The 14,040-nt window shown below is 37.0% G+C and overlaps 1 protein-coding gene across 1 annotated transcript; it reads left to right on the forward strand.

The window, feature by feature from the left end:
- On the forward strand, positions 31 to 8,009 carry LOC109819703 (putative cytochrome c oxidase subunit 5b-like). Its single transcript, XM_020385529.1, has 6 exons — positions 31 to 321; positions 423 to 508; positions 586 to 636; positions 7,132 to 7,198; positions 7,433 to 7,512; positions 7,610 to 8,009. Exons 1-6 carry the CDS (start codon positions 177 to 179, stop codon positions 7,667 to 7,669), a joined length of 489 nt encoding a protein of 162 aa, XP_020241118.1. The 5' UTR covers positions 31 to 176; the 3' UTR covers positions 7,670 to 8,009.

Raw genomic sequence — 14,040 nt, forward strand, 5'->3', positions numbered from 1 at the left:
CGTGCCTATATAAAAACCTCCTCGTTCCACTTCCCCTCACTGATTGCATCAGATCAAACGGGCTCCCATTTCTCGATCAAAGCGTGAAAGCGCCAAGATTGTGCTCAACAAAAATCCAAAGCCAAAGAGCGGCGGCGACCTGAGAATCAATCACGACGGCGTCGGCGACGACGACGATGTGGCGGAGAGCTTCATCTCATCTCCAAACCCTATCTCCGTGGCGATCCCGATCCCTCTCCCATTTCCGCCCTCGCCTCAGCGGTGAAACCCTAAGGAGCCCCGCGGCCGCTGCGACGACCCGCCTCTTCTCCTCCGATTCCGGTGCGCTCTCTCTCATTTTCAGATTTTGATCTTGGAAGGATCCGATTCGATCGATCTGATGAGATTGTTGCTGTTGTTTTTTTTCGTTCGTTTTGGAGCAGATAAGGGCTCGCTGAGTAAGAAGGTGGAGGATGTGATGCCGATTGCTACTGGCCTTGAGCGAGAGGAGCTGCAGGCTGAGCTCGAGGTTATATCTCTGTTGCTTTTGATTTCGTTCTGTCTCTAATTTGATTTGTTTCTGATGATTTGTTTTCTTGGAATTAGGGAAGGAAGCGGTTTGATATGGATCCGCCTGTTGGTCCCTTCGGTACGAAGGTATGATTGATTTTTGCTAATAGATCTTGATGCTATAATGCGAGGGCATCTCTATTTGTTGTGTTTGAAGGATAATTAGACGTTGAAGAATCCTCGGAGTATTCTTGTTGCTAGTTTTCCTTAAAAGTAGAATAAATTTCTTTGTTGTTTGTATAGAAGCTCAAGAGTACTATAGGCATTGGGAGTAAGTTCATATCTTGCCCTTATATACAATTAAAATTAATCTGGATATGCTGGCTTCTTGTCACGAAACTCAACGGTCTCCGCACAAGAAATTTATCCCAAATGAGGGTGTGATTGGTTGGAGGTCCATGTTGTTCCCACTACATCCAGATTGCATTATAGATGTTTGGTTGGATGATGTTGCAATACCAAAAGGTTATTGTAAACACAAAGCAGGCTTAAACTACGTGAGTTACTATTGCGTTCAAATTGAAAAGCGCTCTGGCAACTGGAGTGGGAACAACATGTTGTAAAGCATTTGTTGTTTTGACTACTTCTAACCAAGCACATCCTAAAATCCTGGGTCTTCGATTTCCTCTAGTCATATATCTGAAATAGTTGAGGAACTTTTTTTGTGGTTGGTAGCAATAGCAGATCTCAACCATTTTCTTTAACAAGTACACTTTAATGCTATCATTTCATTTGATAGGTTTATTTCATTTCTTTTTATTTTTTGAATTTTTGTAAATATGTAGTTGGCACTATCATGAAAAGCAACGTGCAATATAGGACTTCATCACAAGGTCATAGAAAGTATCACTTGGCCACTAGGTATACACTGTTTTTAGCTATTCTTGGGTACATCTCAAGCTATGTCTATGCTTAATGAATACCCAGTAATCTGTTTCTTCTTGGAAAACATGTTACATCAATATAAGAGTGACCCCCTGTTAGTTTAAATTTAAGAATGTAGCATGCACATAGAAGCAGGTGGATAACAACAATATCTTCAGTATCCCTACAATCATAAAAAATTCCAATCGCTTATTCCCTTTAAAAAAACCAGCAAGAAAGTTACAACTATGAGAGTAAGTTAGATTAATTCCCCCAAGAACTCAATATCAAAACTACTGGCTATAGTTGATATTTGTATTGTCAACGGGGCAAATCTCGGCTTTAGCATTCATTCTGGTTGGCTATATAAATCATTTTTCTCCGCTAAGATTACGAAGAGAGCATCTCCTTACTCCTTAGTAAACCTAATAATATTATAGTCTCGATCCAAATTTTTTTTGTTTGCTGTGTGATTTTCTAAAATTCTTTTTATAGCAATCTTAAATTTAAGAATCCAGTATGTGCATAGTCTTTTGTATCTTAGCCTTTCTAACATAATGGTTTTAAATATAACCTTAACTAGTGGGTAATATCTTTTGTATCACTACAATCATACAATAAAATTGCACTTTTTCTTTAAACAAATGTGAGCTATAAAATTTCAATTATTGAGGACAAATTTGGTTGATCCTTTGGGAATTCATTGTGAAAAGTACTGTATATAAATGATACATATGGTGCAAAGGTCACATTAATTCACATGGTGTCAAAGGCTACAAATCCCTGCTTTAGTATTCATTATGGTCATCAAGGTTGCTGATAGCGGATCGCGGCGCGTCGCGACGAGGTACCGCTAAGGCTATATCGGGCTATTGCGGCGAAATCGCGGCAAATAGCGCACAGTCAAATAGCGGTCAAATTTAAATATATTTAAATATCCTAAATAATAAGAACATTCATAAAAAAAACTAAAAATTCAATTAGTTGTAAATTTCTTGTATTATCAATAAATAACAATTAATAAGCTTGTTGTATGAATGAAACTATGAAGAAATTCAAGAAATATAGCATCATAATATGTGTGATAGCGGGTTTAGCCGCTTTTAACAACAAAAATCCGCTTTTAACCGTGAAAACCCGCTTTTAACCGCGAAAACCCGCTTTTATCCCGCTAAAATCCGCTTTTACGCGCTATTCGAATGAATAGCGGATTTTCCCGCTTAAGTCAGCCACGAAACCCCTACGTGTAGCGCTGAAGGGCCGCGACCGCTATTCGCGCCGCTATAGCCCCGCTATTGGCCGCTATTTACAACACACTGATGGTCATCTATGTGAATCCTTTTTCACTGCAAAGGTCTCTAGGTGGACAGCTCCTTAGTTAACTTCGTAATAGTATAGTCTAGATTCAAAGTTTTTTAGTTTGACCTGCGCATTTCCTAAAACTCTTTTTAACTTTGTGAATATTCTAGTGGATCTAATGTTATCTGATTCGAAAATATCCCTCAAATTTGGATACAAATACTATCTATTCAACCGTTGGATGTTAAAGAAGTTTCAGACACTTGAATATTTTTTGGTTCTGATATCAGGATTTCCTCTTCATTACACCCTTACTCATATGTTATCACGCTTGTTGTCTCTAGTATTTCTTCACTTATACAAGCATCTTTTACCTTTCACAATATTAGTCGAATAAGTTTGTCTAGGCCTTTTGAATTGCCTAAAAAGCTAATTTGGGCTGATCTAAGGGGTAGAAATGAACCAAATAATAAACAAATAATTCATTACTTGTTTGTCTAACTATTTAGTTATATTTGATCCGTAGTTTCATTTAACAATAAACCAATAGTTTTCAATATTTGGTTCATACACGAATAGAAGTTAACCAAATGTATATTTGATTTTGGGGTTAATTGCAAATAGACCCTGTAGGCGTCAAAAAATACTGAAAGGAATCCAAACACAGCTCAAAAGGAAGTCATCCAAAATGTCAAAAAGAACACAAGTATAGACTGTCTCGCATGCGAGACAGTCTTTACTGTCTCGCAGGGCGAGACAGACTTTTACTGTCTCGCCCACGCGAGACAGTCTTCACTGTCTCGCCGTGCGAGACAGTCTTTACTGTCTCGCCGTGCGAGATAGTGTTTACTGTCTTGCACGTGAGACAGCTCTCAGAGGCCCAAAACTACTTTGCATAACCGCCAACACGTGGTCACTAACTGTTCAAGAACGTGGGAAACGTTGTGGTCGAGAATCACGTTGATAACTGTCAAAATAACGGAGTTTGAAACGTGGGAAGGCAGTTACAACGAAAACTGTCAGGAATATTCCTTTTTCGAGACAGTGTTTACTGTCTCGACAGCAAATGCTGTTTCGCGAGCTTGTTTTTCGCCAACTGTTCCTAGGGGTTATAAATACCCCCCGAAGGCCATTTTTGAGAAGGGCTGATCATTTTGAGCACTTCAGAGTAGACAGAGCAGAGTTCTGGAGCTTCCGGCCATTCCTTGATATTCGAGTTTTGACTTGATTTCAAGAAGAACGACTATCTTACTTTGATAAGATATCGTTTTAAATTCTCACTTCGATAAACGAATGAAGAATCATTAAACCCCTCACGATTCAATCAGAATCTGTGATTTGGTGGTCCACGAGTCGAAGCGCTCCCGGCACAGGCAAAGATCTCACGCAAGCAGCGATCCAAACAACGATCCTGCGTTTGTTTCTCAAGAGTTGTAATTTTTCCTTTTGTTGTGTAAAAGGAGTCTTATAAAAAGGCTATCTCTTTTTTGAATTTGTTTGTAATCGACCGAAGATATAATAAATTCCACATCAAAACCAACTTTTGACGAAAACAAACTGGCGACCACAGTGGGAGCCAACGGTCTCGCTGCCGAGACCGTCGTGTCGCAGCCAACCATCAAGATCCCGGTTGAATCAACGGTCGAGTACGAGTTCGACCAAGCGAAGTTTGAGGAGTATTTGTCATACAGGCAGTTTTCATTGTAACTGTCTTCCCACGTTTCAAACTCTGTTATTTTGGCAGTTATCAACGTGATTCTCGCCCACAACGTTTCCCACGTTCTTGAACAGTTAGTGACCACGTGTTGGCGGTTATGCAAAGTAGTTTTGGGCCTCTGAGAGCTGTCTCACGTGCGAGACAGTAAATTCTGTCTCGCACGGTGAGACAGTAAAGACTGTCTCGCGTGAGCGAGACAGTAAAAGTCTGTCTCGCATGGCGAGATAGTCAAGTCTATCTCGCGTGCGAGATGCGAGACAGTCAAGTCTATCTCGCGTGCGAGACAGTAAAGACTGTCTCGCATGCGAGACAGTCTATACTTGTGTTCTTTTTGACATTTTGGATGACTTCCTTTTGAGCTGTGTTTGGATTTCTTTCAGCATTTTTTGACGCCTACAGACCCCCTATAGTATCACCCAATTGTAAAGAGACCACATGAAGTTCTATTTATTGCGAATAGGTCCTCTATAGTTCTACTTGTTGTGAACAAACCCCCTGTAGTATTGGCCCAAGTGCGAATACACCCCTTAGCGAACTTTTCCAACTCTTTTAAAATTCAAAAAAGTAGCAATTGGGGTGTCTATCCTCACCAATAAAACTATAGGTCTACCCATGTCCTCAAGTAAAAAAAGTTTTTGCTCAGGGGGTCTATTTGCAACAACTAAAACTACAAGGGGTGTGTTTGCAATAAATAGAACTCCAAGGGGTCTTTTTACCATTTGGTGATATTACAGGCGGTCTATTCACAATTAACCCTTGATTTTGTTTGATTATCAAATATTTGTTTAGAGTTTCATCCCTTGTAATTTGTGTTATTACATGCATTATGTTATGTTTTTTATCCATTTGTATTTTGTAATTTTTCTATGCTAATTTTGACAAACATAAAGAGCCTCATGTCAATTTTTGAACCAAATTTCTTTAACCAATTAAAAATATCTTATATCTTTATAATTATATAATTTAATATTCATAGGCTATAGATTATTAATCAAAGAAATATATAGTAGTATTCAATAAATGTTCACGAATATCCAAAAAATGTTTGTATCCATTTTTGCATTCTAAGAAATTAAGAGAGTGATATTCGAATTCAAAATTTCTTAAACAAATACAAATACGGAATCCATGATATTCGATTTTAATCCAATTCATGTCTGGCCGTGACTGAGTTGCTAAGGACCCATGTTGCGTGTGCACAGATGCGGGATACGAACAATCTGTAAACATAGGGTATAGGGATGCGGCCATGTATATATATACACATGTTGATAATATCAATATTGTTTTTCATTTACATGCTATGATAACTGAAATTATATGTTTTCTTTGTTATATGAGTTATAAATTGGAAACCTGCTTATCTTTTAACTAGATATCTAAATTTCCCTTTAAAATTATACTTCTGAATTGGGCATGAGTTGAAATGAACTGACCTGTGTCCAACAAGTTGTAGGAAGTGGATGTGAAGTGTAAGATACACGCCCAAAAAGTGTATAATAAGTGGTTTGAACTAAAATGTGTGTTACATAATTGAGTATATATCTAAATAAATGTATGCATATATTTAAGGAGTGCCCAAGGCGCGTTGTAGTTGTGTACGGGCACGCGAATTGTTGGCCACATGTACGACCGTATGGGAGCTCAGATAAGGTATTGGGCTAATTTAGCTAGGGCCTGGCTCATACCACTGGTGGATGGTTACTCAATTGGGCAAAACTTTCCATCTATTTTTGTGCCCATTAGAATAAAGCTAAATTGTTTTCTAGAGGTTGATACTTCATTAGAGTTAGTGATGATATGAATAACGATTATACTATTTAATGTTTATGCTATTTAGACCGAAGACTGCATAAGTTATACATAGTTGAAGGACGTGACACTTCAGGCTCTTCTCTCGGAAATGCCAGGTGGGTTGATCATCATTCCCTAAGGAAGAGGATTCACAAGCATAACCTCATAGAATACAGATATAGTTTCTCACTATTCCTGTGTTATGATTGATGACTTTGGTTTTCTCAGTCAATTTGCTCGTCTTTATTTTCTTGAAAAAAATTCTGGCAGTTTGCAGGTGATGATATACAGCTGTATATTTGACCTTTACTTGTTGAGGATTTTTTTGGGTTAGGTTTCGACTTGTCATTTTCCAAAGTCTTGTAAATCTGTCGGTTTATTTTCTTTATGGAAGCATCATTCTATATTCATTTTGCTTATGAATAATTTCATGTTGCTTGGACATATGTGAATGTGTATGTGACTACGTGTTTTAGCTGGTTTCCTTATAAATTTTCATATGCGAGTTGCTTTCTCATATCCTAGTTTAGGTAATTGTATTCTTCTTATGTCAGGAAGGGCTACTTTTGCACACTAACTTCATGATGCCAATGCTATCCATTTACATGTCTGTTTCTGAATTTCTTTCAGGATTATGCTTCTGCTTTGTTTCTTTTGATTTCAGAAGTGCTTTTAAACTCTCATCCTTTCATAGGATATAGAACTTTTCATGTATTATTTTGGGTTAATTAAGAACATAGCTTTTCATGTGTTTTCCCCTTTCATTTGTAGAGAGCTTTTCATGCCTTGTTTTGAGAGAGTTGAATTTCCTTTTGCATGCTGATTTTGGAATTGTAAGTGTTCATGTGATAACTATACTGGATGCATATATAGATCATTGCATAATTTTCTTGTTGGGATATTTGTAGGAAGCACCTGCTGTCATCCAGTCCTACTACAACAAAAGAATAGTTGGTTGTCCTGGGGGTGAAGGCGGTAAGTTGATATGGTCTCTAACTTCTAATTCTTTTCATCTTTTAAAAACATTTATAGCTGTGCAGGTCACTTTTGCCATGCAAAGATGCAGATGAAGTAATTTCATTCCTAGCAATATATCATATCCAATCTTGTGGACTTGAGCAAACATTTTTATGTTGTAGTGTTACTATTCCAGCTGAATAGGTTCCATATAGATTCCTAAGTGCGTTTGGTATCTTCATTTGTGTGCAGAGGATGAACATGATGTTGTCTGGTTCTGGTTGGAAAAGGACAAGCCACATGAATGTCCTGTGTGCTCCCAGTACTTTGTGGTGAGTTTGACCGCTTGATTCTCAGTTTCTATAATCAGGTGAAATAAGTTTGCTGTCTTGATAACCTTCTTTCCTTTTATTTTGTCTCGCATAACAGCTTGAGGTTATTGGCGACGGAGGCGACCCGGATGGACATGATGATGATCATCATCACTGAGGCTGTACGGTCTTTTTTGAAAATAAAACTTGGTGAGGGCACTGGTTCTGTTAAATGCAGCTTCAAACAGCTTTTGGATATTTTAGTTCATCAATTTTCTCGCTCGTGTATGACCAACAGTTTTTTGCCTAGATGTCTTTAGGCCTCTGCTTTGACATTTGAATTCTTTCAGGCTTGTCAATGCATTATCAAATAATTGACGGCCACATTAATCCTGTTTTCTCGTGTTCCTTTATGGCAAGAATCTCAACTAAGGTTCTTTTTCAACATTTCAAGCATGCACTTATGCTTCTATCTTCTTCTGTTCTAGAATTGAAAGACGCATGCAGAGGGTCACTCATCTGTATGAGTTTACATTTCTAGTAGTCCATAGTTATGTCCTGCATCTGGTTGCTTTGCGTGCGGTGGTATTTTGTTCCCATGGTATGTGCTTCTGCTGTCTATAATACTTTCTTATATGGTTACAACTTACTATTTTTATTTTTGATGAATGAATAGCTGCAACCTTAAAATATAGGTTGTTTCTTATGTGGTCCAGGAAATTATTTATGCAACTTAACTTTTATTTCTTCTGTCCTTGTTGGATTTAGGGTTAATTGCTAATAAACCCTTGGAGTGTCACCCAATTGCACATAGACCCCTTGTAGTTCTATTTGTTACGAATTAAACCCCAATAGTATTGGCCCAAGTAGTGTTGGTGAATGCACCCCCTAAGGCTTGGTTTGGTAGGAGGGAAGGGGAGGCTTGGTTTGGTAGGAGGGAAGGGGACGGGACGGCAGAGACAAAAATTAGATTTGCTTTTTGTAAGGAGTTTTAAGATGGGGAGGTATAGCAAGGGGAGGGAGGGAACACCACAAGATGAACTAAAAAGTTAGAGAGAGAAGAATCCCTTCAAATTGGGAGGATTCAAGAGGAGAGAAACAAATGAACTACGAAAGCATGCATACCTCCTCCTCTCCCCTCCAACCAAACATAAAGACTTAAAAAGGGATGTCCACCCCCTTTATCTCATTGCACTTCCCGTCACCTCACCTTCCCTCGTAAAACCCCCTACCAAACAAAGTGTAAGTGAACTTTTTTGACTTTTTTCAAATTAATAAAAAAAACCAATTGTGAGTATATCCTTACTGATAGAACCGTGGGGTGTCTATCTGCTTCTCAAACCTTTTTAGTAGCTTAGAGTCGAAAAAAAAAGTTCACTCAGGGGGTCTTTTTGCATAAACAGAACTAGAAAGAGTCGATTTGCAATTGGTTGATACTACATTTGCTGTGAGAAATGAAGGTTTGGAGATCAGCAGGTTTTCTCATTGTATTCTTTTCTTCGACCTTGCTAAGCCCTTCTGCATTTGTAATTGTCATGGTTCTGTAATTTATCTGGATCTCCCTGTAACGAGCCCCTTCTCTCATTTTACACCTGTAAGTTCCCCACTATGGTTTTACTCTTTTTCACCTGTTTCTGGGTTCGTACTTATCTAACTTGGCTAGATCGAAAAGCCTGAACTAGATTCTTGTTGTGGTCTACTAGGACAATTTTTTTTAACAGTGATATACCTCATAATTTCATATTTTATTGGCGCAATTCAGTGAATTCACATTACAAGAAGATATCAATAAATTATAAATTCTACAAATTTGCAAGTTGGATTCATCTTCAGGGTGACATCTGTCCAAAGTGAATCCCCAAACTATAAGCTTAAAACAATTTAATGATATCAGTAACAAGCAGAACTGTGGGGTTCTTTGAGTAGATATTGTATCGGTTTCCCATCCCTTTTGGAAGATAAATATTTGTGTGTGCGCGCTGTGTATATATGAGGATACTGGGTATGTGTTAGTAAAATGAGCTGTCAGCTCACTGCTATGTGAACCCCACCTTGTTGTGATTAGCAAGGGGTTTACATGACATTGAACTATCAGCCCATATTTGCAAAATGGGCTATCAGCACATACATTTTCTCTCTCTCGTGTTTGTGTCTCCCATTTTGCTTTTCCTTTCGTTGATCCTTGATGGAGTTAAGAGTTGAGATTAGGATTAGCACTAAGAAGCTCGGGTTCTACAAGGCTCCTCTTTTTAATACAAAATCAAGACAACTGCCATTGACTTGATCGTCCAATGAATGAACTGAGGGAACAATGTAGAAATCTTACTTAAGAAAAAAAATATGCCTTCCACTAATAGGAGTTTATTCTGATAATTCTATTTGACAAAGGGGGAAAAGATTAAAGGAGGGTCAAAATATTATAAAATTATGTTACATGGTATATATTATCAAGCCCATCGTTTAAAAAATCCGCCTCAAGTTAGTCTCCACGCTCATCTTTCACTGTAATTGAAATAAGCTACTTTAAAAACTTTAACAAGTATTGCGTTCAAACGATAACTTACCTTTTTCTTTTAAATATAATTTTATCCTTAAATTATTTTTTTTCACAAGTCAATCCAATATTCTATTCCTGATCGTTTGCACAATAAATTGCGGCAATTCAGACGTTGGAGAGTTAAGTAGTCGGCAATTAACTCAAGTCCTTTATTGAAACGCTTCCTTATCCAGATAGAGTAAGCGAAACAAAATTTTTTACATATATCTCAAGTGCTTGCTTTGCTTTCTCCCTTCAACTATCTCTTCCTTTTTCAACTCAAAAAAGATAATATCTTTTTCTTTTTAATTCTTTTTCTATTTTTTTTTCTTTTCCTACCTCTTTTCCCAATATCATCCATGAAAGGTTGCTAGAATATAACTAAAAATAGCTGAACTATACGTCATTTATTTCATACTTACTTTTTAAAATTTGATAACCCAATCCGAATCGAAACTCAAGACCATGAAAGCTATATTAAAGCCTCTCAACCGTTTGGATCACCCGCAACGGGTATCTGATACTTTCACTAATTGCCACGTGATACGTGGGCTCTATGGATAGCAAAGACCCCACGTGTTGGTCGCTCCTGAACCTATAGCCCAGTAGCATGGCCTAATCTACGAAAAGCAAGCATTTAGCCTAAGTACATAACTAGTTGACACATCAAAATTCTTTCTCTTCGCATTAAACCCTTCAAGCTGCTTATAATCAAACAACGTTAAGTCTAAACCATCATAAACATTGGCGTATTATAGCGACCGGTTGTCTTCCACCAACTCAGTGTATAAACTAATAAAACCAGGGGCTTCTTATTCTAATGAAATGATTCCCTCTGTTTAACAATGGGTTGACAGGCTTAATTGGATGCAAGTTGTGAGTATTCCCTGAAAAGAGGACTAGCTAGTGAACAGGGAAAATTTGACCATGTTTTATTATTTTTTTTTGTCTCTTGTGAGCTAACAAGTGTAGGGTTCCAACCTACAACTTCTACAATCAAGTAAAGTTGGAATTTCTAAAAGGGGGAGAACTTTTCTTGCTAATGGAGGAAAAACTTCAATTTGCCACTTTCATAAACACGTTGTTCTCTATCAACACGGATCGTTCTTTTTATCCTCATGCAAGATGGTCAAGTCAAGCTCTCCACTTGGGTCTATCAGTTATTCAATATATATATATATATATATATATATATATATATATAGTATAATATATATATATATATATATATATATAAAATATAATATGGAAAAGTGAATTAAGGTGGCCCCTAGGCTCCCACCCTAACGCGACGCGGCCTATAAAGAATCACATCATTTTACTAAAAAAAGTTTTGTGATCTGGCCTCCGTTGAACTTGATCTACACGTTTTTAAGCCAAATACAGCGCAATTTTGGGATGAACCATTTCGTGTTTGCCATTCGTTGAGCCATGCAAAAAGTTCTATTCATTCGAACACCGTTAAAATTATATCGAATGGATAAAGGGTCAAAACAGCAACGGGTTCACGCCCAAAGTTGGTGTGGTTTGGGTTAAGAACGTGTAAGATCAAGTTCAACGGGTGGATGCGCAAATTTTTTTAGGAAATTTTATGATGTGAGTTCTAGACCGCTATCCTTTAGGTGGGAGCCTAGGGTGTCACATTAGATTCACTTTTCCATATATATATATTATATATATTATATAGTATATATATAATATTATATATATAATATACTATATATATATATATATAATAAATAATGTTCGGTATAGTTGGAATTAATAACATATATATGTCCAACTACCCAACAAATAAATAAATAAAATTTGCCAAGTCTTACTGGAAGTTACGGAAATGAGAAACAATTAACGTTCATGTACGTGAAATAGTATGCGAATTTCTTTTGGTGACGATTTTGATAGATACGTATTCGAAAAATTAGATGGCTATTCCAAAGTGAAATAACTTTTGCTAGCAAAGAGTGGGAAAAGGGAAAAGGGAAAAAGGAAAGAAATATTGCAAAGCGATTCCTCTTGCATACGTTTGTGATCTATTTTGTTTTCGAAGTCCTTATTTCTGTTTCAAGAGATGCCTTCGTGTTATTGATTGATGCAGTGAAGGGTGAAATATGTTTATGCAGTTTCGTGAGATCGAGTGTACTCTTGTGAGGTTGTGTTCTTGATGTTGCTCTCTTGCATATATTTCGGAATATTTTCATAATCATTTTGATAGATATATAGTGGAGAGAGATGCGGATATATAGAAGAAAATGCATTTGCCAGCAGAGTAGGACGAAAGGGGAAAAAAAAGAACAACGATTTATTGCACGTCTGTGATAATAAAAAACAAAAGAATTTCCTTCTAATAGAAATAAAGTTTGCCATCGCAGTCAAGAAGTATCCAAGTATCAATTTAAATCATTTCAAGGTGATTTAGATTTTTAGAATATGGAATCATTGCAGGTGTAAATTCTCCAGTTCATAAATTCTCTAGAGAACTTGCCTCAATCGATTACTTAAAGAATCATGGCAGGTGTATTGATAGGCATATAAAGGAGATTACGACTTTATGATAAAACACGTGCATGAATACTCGTGGCCATGAAATTATGTGCAAGAGGAAAATAAAGGGGATTAGGTTTTTATGGAATTAGGCGCGAGCCTTAATTAGAACTTGAGGTATCTAGCTCAAGAATGGCTTGGCCTTCACTGATCAAACGCGCAATCTCTCCCCATCCATTCAATGTGAATGTGATCCTAAGTTATATTATCGTCACGTTTTTAAGATTCCAATTTGTTCTTGCTCTTTCTGAATTTAGCCTTAATTAGAACCTGGGGTTTTAGAATATATAGATCAAATTCAACGGAGCGGATCATCCACAATGTAGCTCAATCATGTGATTTTAGGCCGCGTTTTTAGATGATTATCTAAGAAGTCACCTTAGGAACACTTCTATCGAACATTTTCTCCATACTATATTATAGTACTATATATATATATATATATATATATATATATATATATATGGGAAAAGTGAATCTAAGGTGACACCCTAGGCTCCCACCTAAGGACGCGGCCTAAAATCACGTCATTCTCTAAATTTTTTCTGCGATCCGCTCTGTTAAACTTGATCTATACGTTCTTAAACCCAAACACACCAATTTTGAGGTGGATCCGTCGTGTTTTTACCCTTCATTGAGCCGTGCAAAAAGTTCTATTCATTCAAAACCGTTAAATTTGTGGCGAGTGGATGAAGGGTCAAAACACGACGGGTTCACCCCAAAATTGGTGTGTTTGGGTTTAAGAATATGTAGATCAAGTTCAACGGAGCGGATCGTAAAAAAAATTTAGAAAATGATGTGATTCTAGGTCGCATCCTTGAACCCGTCGTGTTTTGACCCTTCATCCACTCACCGTAATTTTAACGGTTTCGAATGAATAGAACTTTTTGCACGGCTCAACGAAGGGTCAAAACACGACGAGTTCACCCCAAAATTGGTGTGTTTGGGTTTAAGAATGTGTAGATCAAGTTCAACGGAGCGGATCGGAAAAAATTAGTATGTTTGGCTTGAATTTTCAATTTACAAATATAGTGACAATTAATTCTGATTATGTTTGATCCAATAAAAAATTGTAGTTATAATTATATTGATAACTTATAAAAGGGCTTGTTGCACATAAATCTCCTATAGTATCGCTGTTTTGAACTTACTATAGTTGCATTGTTATAGATAAACCCTCTGAGTAAATTTTTTTTTTACTCTTCATCTCAGATAGACTCGTTAATTTCACCTATAGTGAGAATTTAACAATTAGAATATTTATTTTTTTCCGTGATAAAAAGATAGTCCAATTGTGGAAGATTCGAGGCAAGACTATCAAGGAGTAAGGGCGGTCCTATTGCAATGAAACATAAATTGAAAACTTTCTTTTGATTTGATTGAAACCTCATAAATTCTACCATTACTTTACTTTCTTGTAATTTCTCCATTATTATTGAACAAAACCCTTCTCAGACTGTACTCATTGT

This window comes from Asparagus officinalis, chromosome 8 (genome assembly GCF_001876935.1).
Source record: "Asparagus officinalis chromosome 8, Aspof.V1, whole genome shotgun sequence".
NCBI lineage: Eukaryota > Viridiplantae > Streptophyta > Magnoliopsida > Asparagales > Asparagaceae > Asparagus > Asparagus officinalis.